Genomic DNA, 22,025 nt, shown 5'->3' on the forward strand with positions numbered 1-22,025 from the left:
CACTAAAGCTCTTAACAAAATGCATGGGGACAACTAAGCGACCAAGATCATATTTTTATGGCTCTAGATCTAGAAAAATGTCCAAAAGGACAGCCCAAATGTTCTTTTGCATGCAATTCACAAGAAATCCATAATGTTGTGACAAAACCTCACAATGTTAACATATAATCTAGATCTATCAATTAAGCCATCAAGGAGGAGACTTTTTACCCTCTGGAGATAAAGAATGATGCAAGACTTCTAGATCTAAGCTTATTCTTAGCCACCAAGCTTCACCACCACCTTCTTCTTCCTTTGGAATACACAAAAATCCACTCAAATGACTCAAATGCACAAAAATGGTGATAGAGTTTTTCAAGAAACATTCTAAATGGTGGAGGCTGGGAATAGGGTGAGGGTATAGGACTTATGTTAATTATATATGGTCCAAAACCCTTAGATTAGGGTTTGAGTCTAGACGACCAACGCCCGACGTACGCATGGTAATGTCTGGTGTACGCCTTAAAATGACGATTGTCCGCTAAATGGGCATTACGCCCAGCGTACTAAGCCATTACGCCCGACATAATAGCAATTGTCCTAAATATACAAAATTGCCACTATGGTCCAATTTTGCAGTCTTTTCAATTCATAAGGGATAGATTGAAATACTTAACATCCTTAGGGTTGAATTCGGAAGTACCTCAATGTCGGGATGTTACAATTCTCCCCCACTTGAATTAGACTTCGTCCTCAAAGTCGGTCGTTGTGAACAACTCAGGATAATGCTCCCGCATCTTAGCCTCTGGCTCCCACGTCCACTCAGAGCCCCTCCGATGCTGCCACTGAACCTTTACTAAACATATTTCATTATGGCAAAGGACTTTCAACATCCTATCCAAAATACCTACCAACCTCTAGATATAATTCAGGCACTCATCGACCTGAATGTCATCCAAAGAAACCACTATCTCACTGTCCAACATACGCTTCCATAACTGAGAGACGTGGAAAGTGTTGTGGATTTGACTGAGCTCGCTCGGTAAATCCAACCGATAAGCTACCTAGCCTACCCTGGCGATCACTCCATAAGGGTTTATAATATCAAATCTATCATATAGGTGGAAGCTTCATAAGCATACACACGCAACATGTCTAAAATCCATTTTAGGTCATAATAAGCTAAGAGTGCCCAAAATTCATGCAATGATAAAAACTCCAACCAAAGTCTAGATCTACAACATATGTTGCTCTTGGACCTAAGAGAGTCATAGAGTTGCCAACTTTATGAGTTTCTTCCCTCCAAACATGCTTAAACATGAAGAACATGGGACAATATTCTAGATCTAACAAAAAATGTAAGAGCCTTTGACACTTACAAAGGTCCAGAAGCTACGGGGTATGCTGATGGTGTTGCTTCCTTAGAACATCCCATAATAGAGCACCTTCTTCTCTTCTTTTCCAAGCTAACAAATGCTCCAAAAAGGCCACAACACCAATGAAATGGAGGTTAGGTTTTCTCTGAGATATAAGGGTGTTGGAGGCTGAAAATGAACCTATGAACGGTGTAGAGAGGTTATATACAAAGAAAGCCCTAAAAGAATCATGGGCTTGGTCCATAACAGCTGTGACATCATGGCAACCCTTGGCCACACCGTGGTAGTCCTATAAACACGCGATCCTCCAAAAAATTTCCATGTTGTAGGCATCTTTTCCCACATCGTGGCACATGAATTCCTCAAAAACTTCATTTTTAGTCCTTGATAAAAGTAAGCTGAACCCATCTGGAACATAGGTGTTACAATTCTTCCAACTTAAATTAGATTTTGTCTTCAAAATCACTCTTTACTATTTCCCATGTTGTTTGCACAATCCTTCCAGAATACTAACTCGGGCCCAAAAGTCAGTTCTTACATACGACTGCCCTCCGATACTACAATCAAAACCCAAACTTAGCAGGACTCACATACCTTAACAAATAATGAATCTGTGACCTACTAAATTAACCAATGAAGAATAATCATCACTACTCTACCCGAAATTCGGAATCCCAATACCTTATATGACTTCCAAATAGGCAGAACCATTAGAAAACACAGTTCATATGACCTCACTCCGCAACTCGAACCGAACGAAACCCTTTCGACCCTGAATTTTCTTGCTGATTCCACTGGAAAATAGAATCTCTAACCATTCATTGCTACTGAAAACCTTTCACTTGAAAAAAGGGCGACTCCCAACGTGAGTCTCAATCATGGGTACCATACCAAAATCTTAGACTCATCTTGCTGACCTATAATCACATATTCGATCTAACCGATATATCCATGGCCTTGTACTTATCTACAAATTAACCGAGATATTAGATTTCCAACCGGTTGCTAAGGCTGATAGCCTCCTAAATGACCATACCGTAAGACTCCGACCAAGAGTCTATCTGGAAAAATTTAACCTAGCATGTTTGCCAATATGGATCCTACAACCCTCATGTTCCAACTAGGGGCAACACACTCTAATTCTCACATGGATGTAATATACTCTATTTTGCTCTAAGTAAATGTTACTCGCCCAACAATAGTCTTACATTACAATCGACCCCATACGGCCGACAACCTTCCTCAATCCCACGAATGTTGTGACCCTCCTATAGTATCATAAATCGTCTTGACATGGTCTAATTCTACCTGGTGAAGGCTACAAGCCAAAACATAGATTCACAACACTCTCACAACTGCGCGTTAACCTAGTGAAAGCTATAGGCCACCCCACATTTTTACGATACCTCCATACTGCCTATCAGCCTAGTGAAATCTTATGGCTACCCCGCAGACCTACAACAATTTCATAACTGCCATGGGCCCAACCCATAATCTTGCTCACTACCCATGAGAATTCATAACCACAGATCATTATGAGCCAAAACCCCATCCTGTTAAACCATAATCAGGTATTCGGATGATGCTTCGAACCCAAACCTTTATCAAACAAGAACAGACAGAGAGATCCTAACACTACCCTCGAACCGAGACTAACCACGAACCCACAATGCATCACTACTGATGCTTCATGTCCTCATATGAGATATTCAAAATCCCAACCGACGCTTCTCTGATTACAACTTCCTAAAGAACATTATTCCTTGAATAAAATTTGGCCCATTCCACGATCAGAATTGGCTATTCCCTTGCACTTGGAATATCATTCCAATTTGACTCTCATTGCGAATATTTCCATTAATCCCAATCGATTTTCCCCTATTTGGAATCATATACGCCTTGCCAACCACGCGATCGATGGACTTCCAACCCATCTTGCAACCTTACTACTCAATGTCGTCGATAAACTAATCTTACAAGAACTAGCATTCTGTGACTAGCCAATCCTAAAGAACACACAACTTCTAAAATTGGATGAATATACTTCGAAATCTCAATAAAATCAATATTCCTACGCACCTTACATTGAATCCACTTTAAAGTAGGGATGAGCATCGGAACCCGGTACCCGCTTTTGGAACCGGAACCGAGTCGGAACTGCCGGTTTTGGAACTGGAACCGCCCTAAGCGGTTCCGGTTCCGGTTCCTAAAGTTATGGAACCACCTTAAGTGGTTCCGGTTCCGGTTCTCGTTTTTTCGGAACCGCTACCCGCTGGGTACCCGCCGAAACCAGTTTATATATATATATATATATATATATATATATATATATATATATATATATATATATATATATATATATATATATAATTTCATATAAATATGTGTGTTACTTAGACTGATTTAGAATATATATTGATTCGATTTTGTCCGTCTTTGGTCCGAATTGACTTGATTTGGATCAAACTAAATTGCGGTTTATCGACAAAAGTTAACAAAATTTATGTAACCGGGTTATCCGCTCCCGGAACCGGAACCTTAATGTAACCAGGACTGGTTCCAAACATTTAAGAACCTCCTAGAGCGGTTCCGGTTCTTGCCAAATGAGGTAGGTACCCGCCTATGCTCATCCCTACTTCAATGTCCCAATGACTTTTTCGGATGATGAAGAACAAAATCTCAACTATCGAAATGGGTATCTAACCAACTCAATGACCTATATCATCAATAAACAACCTGAACACATACCTTATAATCTCAATGAATTATCCCAATCTCAAGTAACCGGACATCTCCCTTATAATCACAACTTATTGACAAAACTCCATGAACTGAATAACGCTATTCCGACACCCTAACTCGCAATTAAAATGTACGATACTCGATTCTTGTCGAAAGATCGACGTGCTCGAAGCCCCAACAACTGGTACAACTTGAATGTGTTTGAAGAATCCCAACAGCTAAACAAATCCACTCAAACATGTACCAACCACACCCATAAGTTGATGGATCACAAAAAATCCTATCCTACTAGAAATATTAATCGATCCAACGAGCTAACCAACCTTACAACTGACGTTTAGCCTGAGCAACACAAACACCTATGAACTCCATCTGTGTTGTCTCTGTTGGGATGGCCGAATATAATAAAAATACTTTCCTAGAAGTTTTCAATACGAGGACCACATGTACATCCCTGAAAGCGTGAATCCGACAACGACTCGCTCTACACTTGCATTGCGACTAATCCTTTACCTCTCAACCTTGAAAGGTTTTGACCATCTCGAATTCCCAATCTCTGATGAACTTACACTACAACCTTCACCGTTCCATTCCGTTGACCCATTAGAATCAATTTAGTTGCTGATCCTCCAAATAAAACACTTAGATTGCATCCGTCTATGCTTGCACCACTATTATGTTGTCACCTCCCGAATTGATGCCTAAATCGGCTCCACCGACTACTCTTCCAATAAGACTCTTGGTATGCAAAATGTCATAGGACGATTCTTTGATAACAATAACCAGGCAATCATAAAGAACTACAATCCCTAGATGTGGTATTTGAAACTTTCTAATATTACAGCTTCAAACCCGACGAAAGCGATATAAACCATTTGTTTTACGAGGCACTTCGAGGTTTGAATCTTGGATCCATTGAAATCTATTGACACTCCAATAAAATCTCTAACCTACTAACCAAGAACATGCCCAAATTCTATAAAATAAAGGTTAAAATACATACCATCTATTACCTGTGGCTCAACCTTGACCGTCTGCCAAACAATAGATGTTGGGGTCGGCACTCCTTCTGCGACCCATACGGGATAGTCGGGTTTGGGATGACCCGATTGGTGAGAGTGAAAACACATCCACTCCTTTTTGTGATCGTGCACTACATGCCCTTTCATTATATATTTGTAGAATTTGAACTTTTGTAAAGCAAACTCGTGGGTTCCTCCATACTTGTTGCAAATGATGAAGTCCCCTGAATTACAATACCCAGGCTATCCACATTGAAATCCTTTTTCATCACCGAAAGTCATGAATCATGCGCCCGCTTCCTTTTCCCTTGTCGTGTTTCCATTTCAGGATCTCCTTCCCTAGTCGTCTCAGTACTTTCTATCACAGTCCAAGTGACTACATTCTACTTCTCAATCTTGACAGCCAACCTGTCAAAGATCCTACTAATGATACCGCGCAACTCATTTGTGAAACCTCAGAAACAATCCAATCATGGAATCGATCCCCCTAAAGGCATGATGTATAACTTAATTTCAATCTCCCGGAGCAAGAACTAGTATAGGATCCTCCTCCCTGAAAAACTATAGGGCTCCACAATCCTTGAACCCCCGTTGAGATATTGTTCAAACCCCTAAGTGACCTGCTACAATCTCGTCCTGGAAAGCCCCGAGATGCTCATCTAAGAGCTTCGTGATCCCTTCCTTGATGGTACCAAACATCTTGGAAGTTGTATCCAAAATTCCGCGAGTGATTTCTGACATAAAAAACTCACATATCCTCTCATCAATTGACTCAACACCAAATCCTGAACCTAAACCAGAACATGCTTGTAACGACGTAAATTTTCAACCAAAATTTTCAATTAAAATAAAACACAATTTTCATGGTAACAAAATCCCAAACGTCACAATGTCAAACATCAAATTCCATAATAAAAAACTGTGTATTTAAACTCTAGGATCCTCTCAAACATGACTCAAACTCTGATGTGTGTGTACAATCATGCCGACACCTTCTCGTGATCCTAAGAAATACCTAAAACACATAACACATAACACGGTAAGCACGAAGCTTACTGAGTTCCCCAAAATACCACATAAAACACATTATCCACTCGAGGCTATAACTCTGTAAGACCCTCTGGTCTATGTGTCTCAGTGGGACCCTCCAGTCCCATGACTCATTGGACCCTCCGGTCCGGTCTCAGTGAGGACCCTCCAGTCTCATAGCTCGTTGGACCCTCTGGTTTGGTCTCAGTAACACATAACATAGCATATATATCACGAAAACAAATGCATAACTCAAGTAAGCACATAAGACCCTCTGGTCACACATAAATACCACTCTATGTAAACTATAGTGAAAAGACTCACCTCGTAAGCTAGCAAGTAAAAGTCTCATACTTGGAAACCTCGATCTAGCCTCCGCCTAACACATAGGATAATTATTTCTAATTATTATCTACTCATACTCAATTACACCACAAGTCATTCTCTCTTTTACTCCATCTCAAGGAGTGGGTAAAAGACCATTGTACCCCCTCCTTGGCCCTCATTACTCACTTTTCTCAAACCCTAAAGTCAACATAAGTCAAACTCGAGTCAACTATCCAAGTGGACCTGACTCTCCAAGTGCACTCATGCGACTCGTCGAGTTCAGTCATTTCTCAACAGTCTCGTGAAGACCCAACTCGTCGAGTTAATCCCTACCTCGTCGAGTTATCGTACCGTACAGCTCGTCGGGACAAACCCTAACCGACTCGTCGAGTCGACTCATCGACTCGGCAAGACCATTCAGACCCACTTTGCATTTTGACAATTTCAAGGAAAAAAAACCCTCTCACACTCTAGATCTAAGCTCTCAAGGCATGAATATCACATAAAGCCAAGAGCTTTACGTCCATGCATGGCACTTTGGGCTTGAAATGCCAAAAACAATCTTTATTAGGGGTTTCTGCATTCAAGGATCTAATATGGCTGAAAAGCAGGGAACTTTAGACTCTAGGGACCTCACTAGGTCTAGATCTGATGTCCATATCTCAATAGGGGATCAATACCTTCAAAGTCCCAAAATAAGATAGCAAAGAAGCCCTAAACTCTACTAACATGAGATCTACCCAAACTAATGAGAAAGGTATGAACTTTATACCTTAAACAGAAGCTCCTAGATGATTAGCAACAGATCTATCAACCTCTTTTCATTCCTTGCTTGAAATCCTCCTCTTCTTTTCCAAAAATTGCACAAAAGTTCTCAATATTAGCTTAAAACTTTCTCAAGGGCTCAAGGGGGTGATTAGGGTTTCTCTAAGTGAAGGTAAGCAGATGGGGAGCCGCAAATGAGGCTGTAAGTGTCCTTATATATGCCCCAAACCTAGGGATTTAGGGTTTCATCTCACAGTGCCTACTCGAAGTGTCAACTCTCAGACTCGACGAGTAGTTTATTAATCCCACGTAGCCAAACCCGAGTCTACTCAACGAGTTGTAGCACCGACTCGTCGAGTTGCCCAATAATCCTCAAAAATAGATAAGTAAATAATATACTTGGGAAACTGGGTGTTACACTACTCTATGAGTTCGCATCACCATATTGAAAATAATAACCATACAAATAATCAAAACATACCCAAGAAATCCATATCCTACAGGCTTCCTAGATTCTCCGTGACATTCCTTGAGTCGAGTATGGATCTTGTGCTTTTAGTAGTACGGACCCAATACTACCTTCCAAACCTATCCATACTTTCCTTAAGAATTATCCTGAATCCTTTAAGTCATCTTCTCAATTGGTACTCCAAGTACTCGCTAGATGGCACATCCAAACCCACTAAAACATTTCCTAGGCTCTCCTAGGTTCCTCACCATGCCATTAGCTGCTGAAGCACTCTCACTAATGTTAGCTAACCACTTCATGAATATAATCACATGAAACAAATCTTAGATAATTCTTCGACTAAAAGACTCAACCCTAAAACGGTTAGACTCAAACGAGAGTTGCGCAATAGGGCCACATCAATCACTCTAAGATTATTTAACCTTTGCAACATATGACTTAACATGTTCACTTAATAGTTAACTCACATCATTAAGGGTCCCACGAAGCACATAGCAAGCAACATTCGTTCAATGAAACTCCAAGTCACAAAACAATCAAAGGACAATCCAAACTTACTTGATACTACAATTCTAGGAACTTCCACTAACACTGTCGTTTACCTTATGCATGCAAATTATACACAATATAGGATCAAATAGATTGTCAAACAAATGACTCAACCCGAGGAACAAGAAATAATGCTAAATTAGTCATTCTGGGGCTATATGATCCTAACTGTATACAAACTTTAAAGCATACACTAAGCAATCACTTCCACCAATATAGATTACAAATCTAACATAGCGTCCAAGTCCTCCTAGGCTATAGGGCATCACAAATCAGGCTAACCTTGTAACATCCCAAAATTCAAGGCCAAAAATTTCATTTTTAAATGAGTTATTGTAAAACCAATAGTATAAGAAAACATCCATAATAACATATCATGCCAAAACCAGTACGTCAATAATCAAAACATGTCATCATAAAATCATATCAGAGTATAATCCCAAAGATCTTCTGTGCGGAAAACATAGTATGATGCATTGCGATCGATCCGACTCCTTTCTTTTGAAAATGAAGTACCGGAAACCAAAACTGAAAACCGTAAGCACGAAGCTTAGTGAGTTCCCCCATCATACAACAAGCCATACAATCACATAACATATATACTGTCGGGCAATTCTGGGGTGCCCGACCAACCTGGTACGATCATTCTGGGGTGCCGACCTACCCATGTCAAGCCATTCTGGGGTGATGACCTACCCTTCGGTCCTAACAACCGAACCTCGGGGACTATTCCACCCCTACTGCTACTATCACATATATCATACATAAACATACTGTCAGACATATCTGGGGTGTCCAACCTACCCTTCGGTCCTAACAACCGAACTTGGGGACTATTCCTCTCCTACTTCCACTATCACATATAACATATCATGCCAGTATATAAACATACCGTAACATATTTTTAGACATATCTGGGGTGTCCGACCTACCCTTCGGTCCTAACAACCGAACTTGGGGACTATTCTCCCCCTACTATCACTATCACATATAACATATCATGCCAGCATATAACATATCAAGTAGTAGCAAACCTAGATGAATATCACAAAGACAATCATCTAACATACAACTCCTATTGGTGGGCCGACATTGTGGCCATAGACCCACCACTATTGGAAGGTAACTCACCTCACACTGCTAAAGTCCCATAGAAACAATCCCACACTGCTGAAGTCCCGTAGGCTCAACCCCAGTTGATGGATGACAGATTCCCGAACTGTCAACACCAAAACAACACCCAATTAATAATTGGGTCCCAACACATAACCATAATAAATAGTTGGATAATTACTACATTACCCCAGGCTTGGCTTATTTAAGCCCAAGGACCAATCCATAGGCCCAAAGCCAACTAGGAATCAAAGCCCAACATATGGCCCAATTTCATTTTTAAAACAAATAACCATACAAATGAGTTGTTCCCAAACCAGTCAAAGTGAATATATTATTTAAACATTGAAGTATAAATCACAAATAACCAATGCATAAAACTCTGGGGGATGTTGTGCATTTACGCCAGATCCTTCCCTTTCGTATTAGAAGTACCTGAAACCATAAACATAAAATTGTAAACACAAAGCTTAGCGAGTTCCCTAAAATACCACATACCATACATATCAATGGGCCTAGCCCTAGGGTATATTCCAACCCAACATACAATCATGGGCCTAACTATAGGGCCTAACCCTAGGGTTTCATTCAACCCAGTATACAATCATGGACCCAACCCTAGGTTTTTTTTCAAACCAACATACAATCATGGGCCCGCCTGAGGACCAGCCCTGATGGTTTATTTCAACCCGAACATACAACAATGGGCCCAACCCTAGGGTTTATTTCAACCTAATTATACAAACATACAAGTGTCACAATGACATTTAGCATCCTACATAAACAATCTAATGGGTCGGCATTAGTGAGTTCAACCCCAAGTATAGTGAGAAGAAGTACATGATTCACAACGCCGACTAAAAACCTAGTTAAATGTTGCGCCGATTATAATTAAAAGCTCTCACCGCCAAAAGATGGGTGTCAAACACTTCCTATCAATCCACACAAGGAAAACCCTAAGTTTACCATCTAAAAATAAAAATTTGACCAAAATTTAACCCATGCCAAAAGACAACGACAAATGTTGACTTTAGTCAATCGCCACGTGATGTGTGTTAAACGAGCTAGTTTTAATCCTACTTTTAGTTGATAAATTAAGCACACAAAGGCAGTGAACCTGTCTTTTAGTGGTATAGTTGGATAAGTAGGGTGTCGAACTCAGGGAATGGAAATTAATCTAATAACTAATTTTAACTAAGCAAGTAATAAAAGTAAAAGGGTTTTTCTCTAGTTTTACGAGACTAGAAACTTAAACACAACACGTAAGCACTTAATTAACTAAATAATTAAAGCAAATGACAATTCACCAAATTTAATATAGGGTTTCTGTTTAGGTTCAACCAATTCACTCCTATGGTTATTTAAATGATAAATCAATTAATATTGGTTACCAACTATAGTGGTTAGGTTCATGTTCATTACTCTTAACCCTTAGACAATTAATCAATTCAAGCAGTAGCCAATTGTTTAAACTAATTAATTACCTAGTTAGTTGTTTGGATTAAATAAGATTTGTAATTAGTTAATCTAGTTGGTGTTTCAATTAACCTCTTGTTTATTGGTTTCTCAAACAAGCTCACACATTAATTTACCCATTCTCTAACTAATCCTAGTTTCATATTCATTATTCCTAGGCATATGATAAAGTGTTCACATAACATATGAGGTTAACAACGAAGAGATGTTAATGCAGCTTAATTGCCTTCCAATTAACAGAAAATAGGTGTTATTAATGCATAAGGTTCTTTAACAAACTTAATTTAATAAAATCACCAAATAACAATTAATCAAAAAGTAATAATTAAACCATAGGAGTAACTTAGTCTTCCCCAACAGAAACAAAACGAATTTAGTTCATAGCCATAGCAAAAACAAACTCAAAAATAAATTCAACTAGGCTAAACATGCTTAATTCCTAAGGTTAAGTGGAATGAATAACCTAAATTGCCTTGATTCTTCAAAGGATTGAAGGTTAGGGTTTCTCAACTCTTCAAAGGGTTCTTTTTCGCAGATGCAGCTCTCAAAAACGCCAAAAGTCTTTCCCATTCGGATAATGGTTCGATATTTATAATTATCACCAAACAGGGGGTACTCGGCGAGTAGAACACCCAACTCGCCGAGTAGATGCATAAAATCCGTCTAATACCAGGAGTCTTGACTTATCTTCTGGAATATTCTTGGGTACTCGCCGAGTAGCCTCGAGAACTCACCGAGTAGATGTGCTTTTGTTCCTCATTCTTCATTCTTTGGTCTCTAATTGCTTCTCCTTGTTCCCTTTCACTTCCAAGCATGTCTTTTGGACTGAAAACAAAATTTAAGCATTATTAAGTACCTTTTGTCCACATTATGCACATAATTAGCTAAAAATGAATAAAAATGTATGCTAAACATATGACTAATTATGCAAATATCAAAATACCCCACACTTGACTTTTGCTTGCCCCCAAGCAAAACTGAATTTTAACACATTAGAACCACATATGACAACTCCAATCTAACCCAACCATTATGCCAAGACCGCAACGCATGCATTTGTGTCTAAAATTTTCCTAAATACCCCCATACTCCAAATACTCACAATCCTCATAAACATTTTCCCACTCACTCCGAACTATGCTCATTTTATGCATCCCTCCGAATCCATCCTCAGAAAACCTCTTAACCTCAAGATATTTTTGGTTGAGCAACCCAAGCATACATAATCTAGATAATTACAATTTATGATACCACATTGGAGCTCTTTGGAATTCTTTATTTCTTTGACATTTGATCTTTGATATCTTTGAATTCACCACCTTGTTGTTTGGTTTTTGGTATCTTCAAATTTTTGAATTTCTTCAGAATTTTTGATCTTCTAATTTCATATTTGACTGCTCCAAAAATTCTTCAAACTTTTTCTTGTAATTCTCTTTTTTTTTTTTTACATGTACCTCACTTTTTTCACTAAAAACCTACATGCTTAAGCATGGACGCTCAACTTCAACCTTTATTGGTTAAAGATAACAATTTTCCTGGATACATTTCTGGTACACGATGCTAAACATATTGCATCCCTCAGGCTGAGCAAGGTCGTGTTTTTGTCCCATGATTTCACTGGAATAAGGAAGCCACAAATGCACTAGAACGTATATAGGCTCAACTAAACATTTTGGTTTTCATGCAATTATCAACACAATTCTAACATGGAATCCTAATTGCTTTTTACCAATATTTTCTAAATTAATTCCTAAGTAATATTTTTGGTATGCGAGAGTTGAAAATTTTAAAATTAGCCTAAATTAAGATTCTAAATTTACTAATATGTGACTAACCCCCTACCCCACACTTATTTTATGCAATGCCCTCATTGCATATCATGCAAAAATAAAAATTTGAAATATAGAGAGAATTGGAACAAACTCCACTGGGTAGCAGTCGCTAGGTTGATATCTCTTATCTTTACTCCATCTTCAAGTAACTTTGGACATGGAAATAGCTCATCCATGTCGTGGGTGTCAAAATCTCGTGTGGTAGTCATGCAAATAACTCAAAAATGTAGGGAAAAACTCCTAGAAACCTCCAGTAACAACTCTTCACGAAAAATGGACAAGTACTGCAATGAAAGTGCTCAAAACAACTCTGGAACTCAAAAATTGTCAGTCTACTCGGCGAGTAGTATCGTGTACTCGGAGAGTTTGATCTTAACTTGCAGTTATTATGTGTAATTACCCATGTACTCGCCGAGTAGGAGTTGTGCACTCGGCGAGTAGGCGCTGTATTACCAAAAATTTTCCAGGTTGTTTTCTTCTCGATGAAGGTTTTGAATTAGGATAATTTATCTAAACATTTCAGCAGCAACACTCTCCATCACTCCCAACTCTAACGGACTCAACCTTAATTACAAAACTTTGCACTCTTACTCGAACATTCCTTACTTCCTTACTTGAACCTTGACCCTTAAAACTTCTATATGCATCCTAACCTTCCAAACCTGAAAAATATGCAACCAAAAGTGAAAACAATAAAAGTCCTAAAAGAAACCAAATCATCCAAGTTCAACATTTGTTCAAATCAAACACCATAAAAAACATAAAACATAAAATCTTCAATCCTCTTCCTCCATGTCAGCTCCTCTGGCTCCATTTCCTCCTCCTTCATTGCTCCTCATCATCCTTTCCTCCTAATTCATAATGTAGGGATAACCGCGACCGGGTCTCGGTGCGATATGCATTTGTTCGAAGAGGTATTCAAATGATTGATTGTTATAATTAACCCTTCTTCCAATATCATCCAAATATTGCCGGTACTCAACTTGGTTCCATCCATCGTTCTCTTCCTCCACCGGAATAACCAGTGGGTCTTCTCATACCCGCTCACTTCGTTGCCTCACTCGCCTTCCCGGCTTCTCGGGGATAGCAGGCTCATCCGCATGTGGAATAGAAAAAGAATCTCCAAACTTTTCCACAATCCTTGCCCTCCTATATAGTGTTGTGTTGAACGGAGCGGGAGAAATGACCGTCAACGCCCTTGCCTCTTGCAAATCCAATATCCCAAATGATTTTGCAAGCCTTGTCACAAACATCCCTCCATTGATCTTGGAGGTCACCTTCTCTTTAACAGCCCATTCCGCAAGATATTTGGCGATGCAGTAGGGGAGATTGTAGAAAACATCGAGAGTAATAATACTCCAAAGATAGAAGATGTCAAGGGTCGGGACCTTGTCATCATCCTTCCGCATATTAATCGTGCTGGCAATGAAACGATGAATGAGACGGTGGATCAGTGAACGAATGTGACCCTCCTGTGCGGTAGATGGGATGTACACCCGGTTAGCAATAGTATTCCACTAGGTAGAAGCAACCACTGCCTCGGGGAGATCTTTGTGGAAATTCTCCAAGAAAGCTTCAAAGTCTTCATTCAACATAGTACTTTGCTCATAGATGCCAAGCCTCCATGAAAATTCAGCCATGCTACATTGTCGCAGCTCCCCACCAAGAGAAAAGGAAATTACATTGGGATTCTAGTACTCGCTACCACCTCGGAATGAGATGGTAGCAAAGAACTCCCAACATAATTCGGTGAAGACCGGTTCTTGAATTTTGAATAACTGTAACCAACCATCACATATGATGGTTGAATCCCCCATATTGCATTCTTTCACCAAATATGGTGTCAGTTCCTCTTCCAAACCAACCTTTCCCAGCCAATCCCAGTCCACTGCATTGGGTAAGTGAATCTATTTCTGTTTCAAAGCTTCTAATTTGTTTTTGGCACGGGCTTGAGATGATTTAGAGGTGATTTGGCGAAACGAGAGCCATAGGATGTCCCCTTGGCTTCCCCCTCTTGAAGTCTGACCTCTTCTGGACATGGTACCTGCATAATAACATTATGAAAGCACAAACAAACAATACCCAACAATTAAAATCGAATAAAACAGATATGTATAGCCTCCTACTCGCCGAGTTCATGTCCTACTCGGTGAGTACGATGAACATTGGGACCAGATTCATGTCGTATGTATATGGGTCATCCAAAACACCCAATTTTGCATAGGGGTTTGCTGTACTAAGTCCAATAACCACTAATCCAAAAGAAATTTCTCCTAACACCTCCTAATTCACAGTAAAATCAAAACCCTAGAAATTGAGGAAACCCCCAAATCTGAATTTAAACAAAATAAGGGCAATGAAGTGATAAAGCTTTAACCTTTGATAAGTTTTAAGTGTAAAAATCATACCTTTACTCTTGAAAGTTTAAGATTCAGCCAAAAATCGAAGGAATCGCTTGAGAGTTGCTGTGCACGGCGAGTATGTGGGTAAAATGAGTGAAAAACCTTTTTTCACAAATTATAAACCCTCTGTGTAAGTTGGTTACTCGCCGAGTAGAAAAATTCTACTCGCTGAGTAGAACTGCATATTCGCGTTTTTTAGTTATTTTGACAAGTAATCACCGAGTACACGCACCTACTCGGCGAGTAAAGCTTGCAGTTTGACAAAAAATGATTTTTTTTTCTTATTTTTAATCCACCACCCCACACTCTAGGCATTGCTTGCCCTCAAGCAATCCTTTAAAACATATTTTCAGAAGAAGATGAATGAAAAAAATCCTAAGAAATTGAAAAGAAAGTAAAGGAAAAATAAATGCAAACTCTAAACCCGGGTTGCCTCTCGGAAGCGCTTCTTTTTAAGGAGTCAATAGCTGGACTCCTCCCATTCTACGTGGCTGCAATCCCTTCCAGCAACATCAACTATTCCATGCCTTCATTCCTTAGGACTCCTTCTTCATACCTTTTGACCCTATGTCCATTGACCTTGAAAGGGGTACCATCTTTTGACAATAGCTCTATAGCACCATGTGGAAACACCTTGTTCACTAGAAAAGGACCATCCCATCTTGATTTAAGTTTGCCCGAGAAGAGTTTTAGCATTGAATTAAAGAGCAACACCTTTTTCCCTTCATGAAATTCTTTATTTTCCTCGATCCTCTTATCATGCCAACTCTTGGTTTTCTCTTTATAGATTAAAGAACTAGTGTAAGCATCATTTCCAAGTTCCTCAAGAGCATTCATTTGCATTAACCGGTTGTTCTTGAGCTCTGCCATGTTGAAGTTGCACAACTTTAAGGCCCAAAAATCTTTATGCTCTATCTCCACCGGTAAATGACATTGATTTCCATAAACTAGCCTATATGGTGTAGTACCAATAGGGTTTTGGAAAGCTGTACGGAAGACCCAAAGTGCATCGTCTAGCTTATCTGACCATTGTTTTTGATTGCTCCCCACCGATCTCTCCAAGATTCTCTTTAAAGCTCTATTTGTCACTTCGGTTTGTCCACTAGTTTGTGGATGGTAAGATGTAGAAAATTTATGGGTTACCCCATATTTCCTTAGCACCTTCTCTAGTTGATCATTGGCAAAATGAGTGCCTCGGTCACTTATAAGAGCTTTCGGGACTCCAAATCTTGAGAATAACTTCTTTAAAAACCGCACCACCACCCGACCGTCATTAGTTGGCAAAGCTTGTACCTCCGCCCACTTGGATACATAATCCACCGCCACCAATATGTATTTGTTGCCTTTGGACATGGGAAATGGTCCCATGAAATCGATCCCCCACACATAAAATACTTCGCACACTTGAATACTATGTTGTGGCATTTCATTACGAGATGAAATGTTTCCCGCTCTTTGACATGCATCACATTCTTTGACAAATTGTGTTGCATCTTTAAAAACCGTGGGCTAGTAAAAGCCAATGTCAAAGATCTTCTTAGCAGTGTAATGTGCTCCATGATGTCCAGGCCCGCTATGACAATGCTCCAATATTTTCCGGCTTTCATTCCCGAACACGTATCTTCGTATAATTACATCCGCGCAGCTTCGGAAAAGATATGGTTCATCCCAAAAGTAATACTTTATTTCGGAAAAGAATTTATTCTTTTGTTGACTTGTGAGATCTTTTGGGATGTATTTTCTAGCCAAGTAATTAGCTATATTTGCAAACCATGGTTCTTCTCCCACGGTCACCATAATGTACTCGTCTGGAAAATCATCTCCAACTCTATCTTCTTGCAATCGCGGGTTTTCAAGTCTTGACAAGTGTTCAGCTGCTACATTCTCCATTCCCTTTTTGTCGCGTATCTCTATGTCAAACTCTTGAAGAAGTAGAACCCATCGTATCAATCTTGGCTTGGCATCGTGTTTGGCAAACAAATACTTGATAGCAGAGTGGTCAGTAAAAACTATTGTTTTAGATAAAACTAAATAAGGGCGAAATTTATCAAAAGCGTACACCACAACTAATAATTCCTTTTCCGTGGTGGTGTAATTTTCTTGAGCCGGATTTAAAGTCTTGCTAGCATAATATATGGGTCGAAAGTGCTTATCAACCCTTTGACCAAGGACAACTCCTAATGCAAAGTCACTAGCATCACACATTATTTCAAATGGTAAATTCCAATTTGGAGCAATAATGATCGGGGCATTATTCAATTTTTCCTTTAAAATTTCAAATGCCTCTAAACGCCCTTTAGTAAAATTAAATGGTGCATCCTTTAAGAGTAATTGTGTTAGAGGTCTAGTTATTTTAGAAAAATATTTTATAAAACGCCGGTAAGAACCCGCGTGACCTAGAAAACTTCTAATGCCCTTCACATTAGTTGGTGGGGGTAATTTGGCAATGGTGTCAATCTTTGCCCGATCCACTTCAATTCCCAATTTGGAAACCTTGTGGCCTAAAACTATACTGTAGCACCTAGTTCCTGGTATGTAAATGTTATTTGAGTATTTCCTATTTTAGCCTTGGACTCGGCGAGTCATAGGTCCGACTCGCCGAGTAGGGACGAGACCCAGGACACGTTTAAGTTGGCGACTCGGCGAGTCCATATCCTGGACTCGGCGAGTTGCCGCTGTTGGATGAAACCCTAAGTTTCAGGGGTTTGCACCCTATTTAAACCTCATATCCGCCCCTTGCCAGCCCCCATTCACCCCAGAGCTCCCAACCCTCGTCCTAAGCTTGTTCCTTGAGAGTTTGAGGCTCTTGTGTGTATTCTTGAAGGTTTTGAGGCAAGAAGGGGAAGAAGATCAAGAGGAAGGAGAGCCATCCAAGCATCATTGTGTTTTTCAGATGTTTCATTTAGGTATATCTCATTTTCCCCTTGTTTCTATGCTTAAGATTTCATTTAAGACACTCTTGAGTAATTCCCCAAGCTTGTTTGTGCATAATGATTCGTAATAAGTGGATTGGCCTTTAGATCTAGGCAAGATTGAGCTCCAGGAGCTCATATCTGTTAGCTTTATGGACCCATGTGGCTTGTTCATCCTAGATCTACCCTTTTGAGGCATTTTGAACCCTAAAATCCATATTGGTGAATATCTACACGTAAAGTTGGAAACTTTACGTGTGATTCGTGTCTTAGAAGCCCAGATCTATGAATGGCATGGACTGAAATCGAAAAAATCGGTGTATTTAATGGATGCATGGCAATGACTCGGCGAGTCTGCTCGCGAGTCACCGAATTGGTCCCTTTATGCTGTATCGAGTTTGAGCAGTGAGTCACAGGGGGTGACTCGGTGAGTTGGAAGCTGAACTCACCCATGGTAGGACTCGGCGAGTCATGGCCTGGCTCGGCGAGTCCAAGGCAATCTTCATAGATCAAGAACAGACTCGGCGAGTCTAAGCATGAGTGTTCATCGAATGAAGATGAATTCAACGAGTTGTTCGTACAACTCGGCGAGTAGGACGAAGAACTTCAATGTCAGTTTAGAAGAAGAACTCGTCGAGTCATAGCCTAACTCGACGAGTAGAATCAGGGACTCAGGACAATCATCTGGATAGGGACTCGGCGAGTTGGAGAGCCAACTCGGCGAGTTGGGTCAACTGAAAGTTGACTCTGATTTTGACTTAGGGCTAGACCAATGGTCATTTTACCCAAAGGACATTTAGCAGTGTGTGATTGAGTATGTTGTGGGAATTGCAGTCGGAGGAGTTCCGAAGCAGCAGCAGCGGTCAGTCAGTTCCCGATCAGTTCAGCAGCTACTTTGAGGTGAGTTGCCTTCCAGTAGCGGTGGGTCTAAGGCCACAATGCCGGCCCACCAGTAGGAGATGTGTGATTAGATGATTGTCTTTGTGATATTCATCTAGGGTTGCTAGACTATGTGATATATGTGTTATGTGGTAGTAGTAGGGGGTGAAATAGTCCCCAGTATCCGGTCAAAAGGACCGAAGGGGAGGCCAGCACCCAGATATGCTAGGCAGTATCCGGTCGAAAGGACCGAAGGGGAGGCCAGCACCCAGATATGCTAGGCGCCAGCACCCAGATATGCTAGGCAGTATCCGGTCGAAAGGACCGAAGGGGAGGCCAGCACCCAGATATGCTAGGCAGTATCCGGTCGAAAGGACCGAAGGGGAGGCCAGCACCCAGATATGCTAGGCAGTATCCGGTCGAGAGGACTGAAGGGGTAGGTCGGGCACCCAGATATGCCTGACAAATTTATGTATGTTATGTGATTATGTGGTATGTGGTACAGTGGGGGAACTCACTAAGCTTTGTGCTTACGTTTTACAGTTTTGTTTTCAGGTACCTCTTCTTCGAAGGGGAAGGAGCTGGCGCGGTAGCGGCACATCATGCACACACTCTGGTTTCCGCATTTACGAGATTCACTGGGATTTGTACTCTGATATTTTGATGGGTTGTATGGTTTGGATTTTAAACATGGTTTGCGTTGTGTTGTGGTTTGATCAAACAATGTTTTTAATTATTAATGTTTTCTAAAGTAATGTTTTAAAATGAAATTTTCGGACGTGAAAATTGGGTCGTTACATATACCCTCCTTGACCATAATGTGACATTTCTCCCAGTTGAGGACCAAGTCGGTTTTTTCATACCTAGCAAGCATTAAGTCAAGATTTGTGAGACAATCATGGAAGGAAGATCCAAAAATAGAAAAATTGTCCATAAAACTTCCATGAATTTTTCCACCATATCGTGGAATATGGCTGTCATACACCTTTGAAATGTCGCCGGTGCATTTCATAGCCCAAAGGGCATGCATCGATAAGCAAAACTCCCACTTGTGCAAGTAAATGTGGTCTTTTCTTGGTCCATTGGGTCTATGGGTATTTGGAAATAACCTGAAAATCCATCTAGAAAGCAATAATAACTATGGCCCGATAATCTTTCTAACATTTGATCAATAAAAGGTAAGGGAAAATGGTCTTTACGAGAGGCATCGTTTAGCTTTCGATAATCGATGCAAACTCTCCAACCGTTCGTGTCAGAATAAGCTCATTCTTTTCATTTGTTATGACCATCATCCCTCCTTTCTTGGGTACCACTTGGACCGGACTCACCCACGGACTGTCGTAAATGGAATATATAATCTCCGCATCTAAAAGTTTAACCACTTCCTTCTTGACCACTTCTTGCATATTTGGGTTTAATCGTCTTTGGTGTTGTACAACCGACTTTGCTCCTTCTTCCAGATTAATCTTATGAGAACAATAAGAGGGGCTTATTCCCTTGATGTCGGTAATGCTCCATGCTATGGCCCGCTTTCGCTTCTTCAAAACTTGAACTAGTTCTTCCTTTTCAGATTTGGAAAGGTCAGAGGCTATGATGACTGGCTTTTGATGGATATCTTCAAGGAAAGCATACTCCAAATGTTCTGGTAACGTCTTGAGCTCAGTTTTTGGGTTTTGTTGGTTGTACTCGCCGAGTGCAGGTAAGGGACTCGGCGAGTTGGCAGCTGAATTTACGAATTCTGTTTTTTTCCAAGCATCGACTTGGTGAGTAGCTCGGCCCTACTCGGCGAGTTGAACTTTCAGATTGTTTCACCAATTCTTCAAACTCAGCTTCTTCCAGCAGCCTCTCGATCTCCATTAAGTCTTTTTCAGAATCAAATTCTTCATCAAATATTATGGACTTGTTGGAATCTTCACTTATGCATTCATCCATTAATTCATCAAGCATGTCAATTGAGAATGCCGTGTCGTCACTGTTCCTTGCATACTTCATATGTTGATCAACCCCAAAAGTAACTGAATCTTCTCCTACCTGCAAAGTAAGCTTCGAGTCCCTCATGTCTACTATAACACTCGCAGTGTTTAGGAAGGGTCTTCCGAGGATGAGCGGGACTTGAGGATCCGCCTCCATATCTAGAATTATGAAATCAGCGGGAAATACAAATTTGTCCACCTTGACCAGTAAGTCTTCACATATGCCTCTTGGAAAAGTGACTGTCTTGTTTGCTAAGTGAATCGCCATACAAATTGGTCTTGGTTTTGGGAGATCCAGCTTCTTGAAGAATGAATATGGCATGAGGTTTACACTTGCTCCTGAATCGGCCAAAGCATGAATGGTAGCCAAGTTACCAAATTGGCAAGGCAAAGTTAAGCTCCCCGGGTCACCCTTCTTCTTTGGTAGCTTATTTAGCATAGCAGCTGAGCAGTTTTCATTAAGAACTACCTTTTTCACTTCCTCCATCTTCCTTCTATTCGTGAGAAGTTCTTTAAGGAATTTTTCATATTTAGGCATTTTTGCGACAACTTCGATGAAAGGTATGTTGATTTGAAGAGCTTTGATATGATCAAGAAACTTCTGGACTCGGCGAGTAGGCTCCGTTCCTTGAAGATTTTGATTTTGGGTTTGACTTTCTGCATCCTTCTTCTGTAATTCCTTGGGTGCTTCATTCTGAATAGGGGCTAGAGGAGTGATTATTTTCCCACTTCTTGTTGTGACTATATTTATGTGCGCGCCTCGTGGGTTATTTTCGGTTTTACTAGGAAGTTCGTCCGGTGATCTTTGGATGATTTGTTGAGCAAGTTGCCCTAGCTGCGTTCTATGTTGTGGATAGATGCTTGCTGGTTTCTAAGCATAGTTATTTTTTCTTGAATTGCAACATCATGATCACTATGTCTCTTTTCTGAAGCAGCTACAAATTTGGTAAGCATCTATTCCAAACTTGGTTTTTTTTTTTCTTCTGCCGACTTCTCCTTTTGGTAAAAACCTCTTCCTTTCTGCTTGTACTTCTCCTCCATAGCCTTTTTGTACTCTTTATACGGGAGCCACTCTTTCTTTGTTTTTTGCTAATCTTCATCATATCGGTCTCCACTTAAGTAACATACTTGCACCTTTTTGTTGCCATTTTCATCCAAGTCGCGGTCTTTAGTAAGATAA

At 40.3% G+C, this 22,025-nt stretch overlaps 1 protein-coding gene across 1 annotated transcript; it reads right to left on the bottom strand.

Annotated features, from left to right (window-relative positions):
• Nucleotides 1–14,586: 14,586 nt before the first annotated feature.
• LOC145039464 (uncharacterized) lies at nucleotides 14,587–21,383 on the bottom strand. Its single transcript, XM_078987521.1, has 5 exons — nucleotides 20,685–21,383; nucleotides 16,717–17,064; nucleotides 16,334–16,590; nucleotides 15,675–16,183; nucleotides 14,587–14,723 (listed from the first exon to the last, which is right to left on the bottom strand). Exons 1-5 carry the CDS (start codon nucleotides 21,381–21,383, stop codon nucleotides 14,587–14,589), a joined length of 1,950 nt encoding a protein of 649 aa, XP_078843647.1.
• Between the last annotated feature and the right edge of the window lie 642 nt (nucleotides 21,384–22,025).

This window comes from Lactuca saligna, chromosome 4 (genome assembly GCF_052625555.1).
Source record: "Lactuca saligna cultivar CGN05327 chromosome 4, ASM5262555v1, whole genome shotgun sequence".
Lineage (NCBI taxonomy): Eukaryota > Viridiplantae > Streptophyta > Magnoliopsida > Asterales > Asteraceae > Lactuca > Lactuca saligna.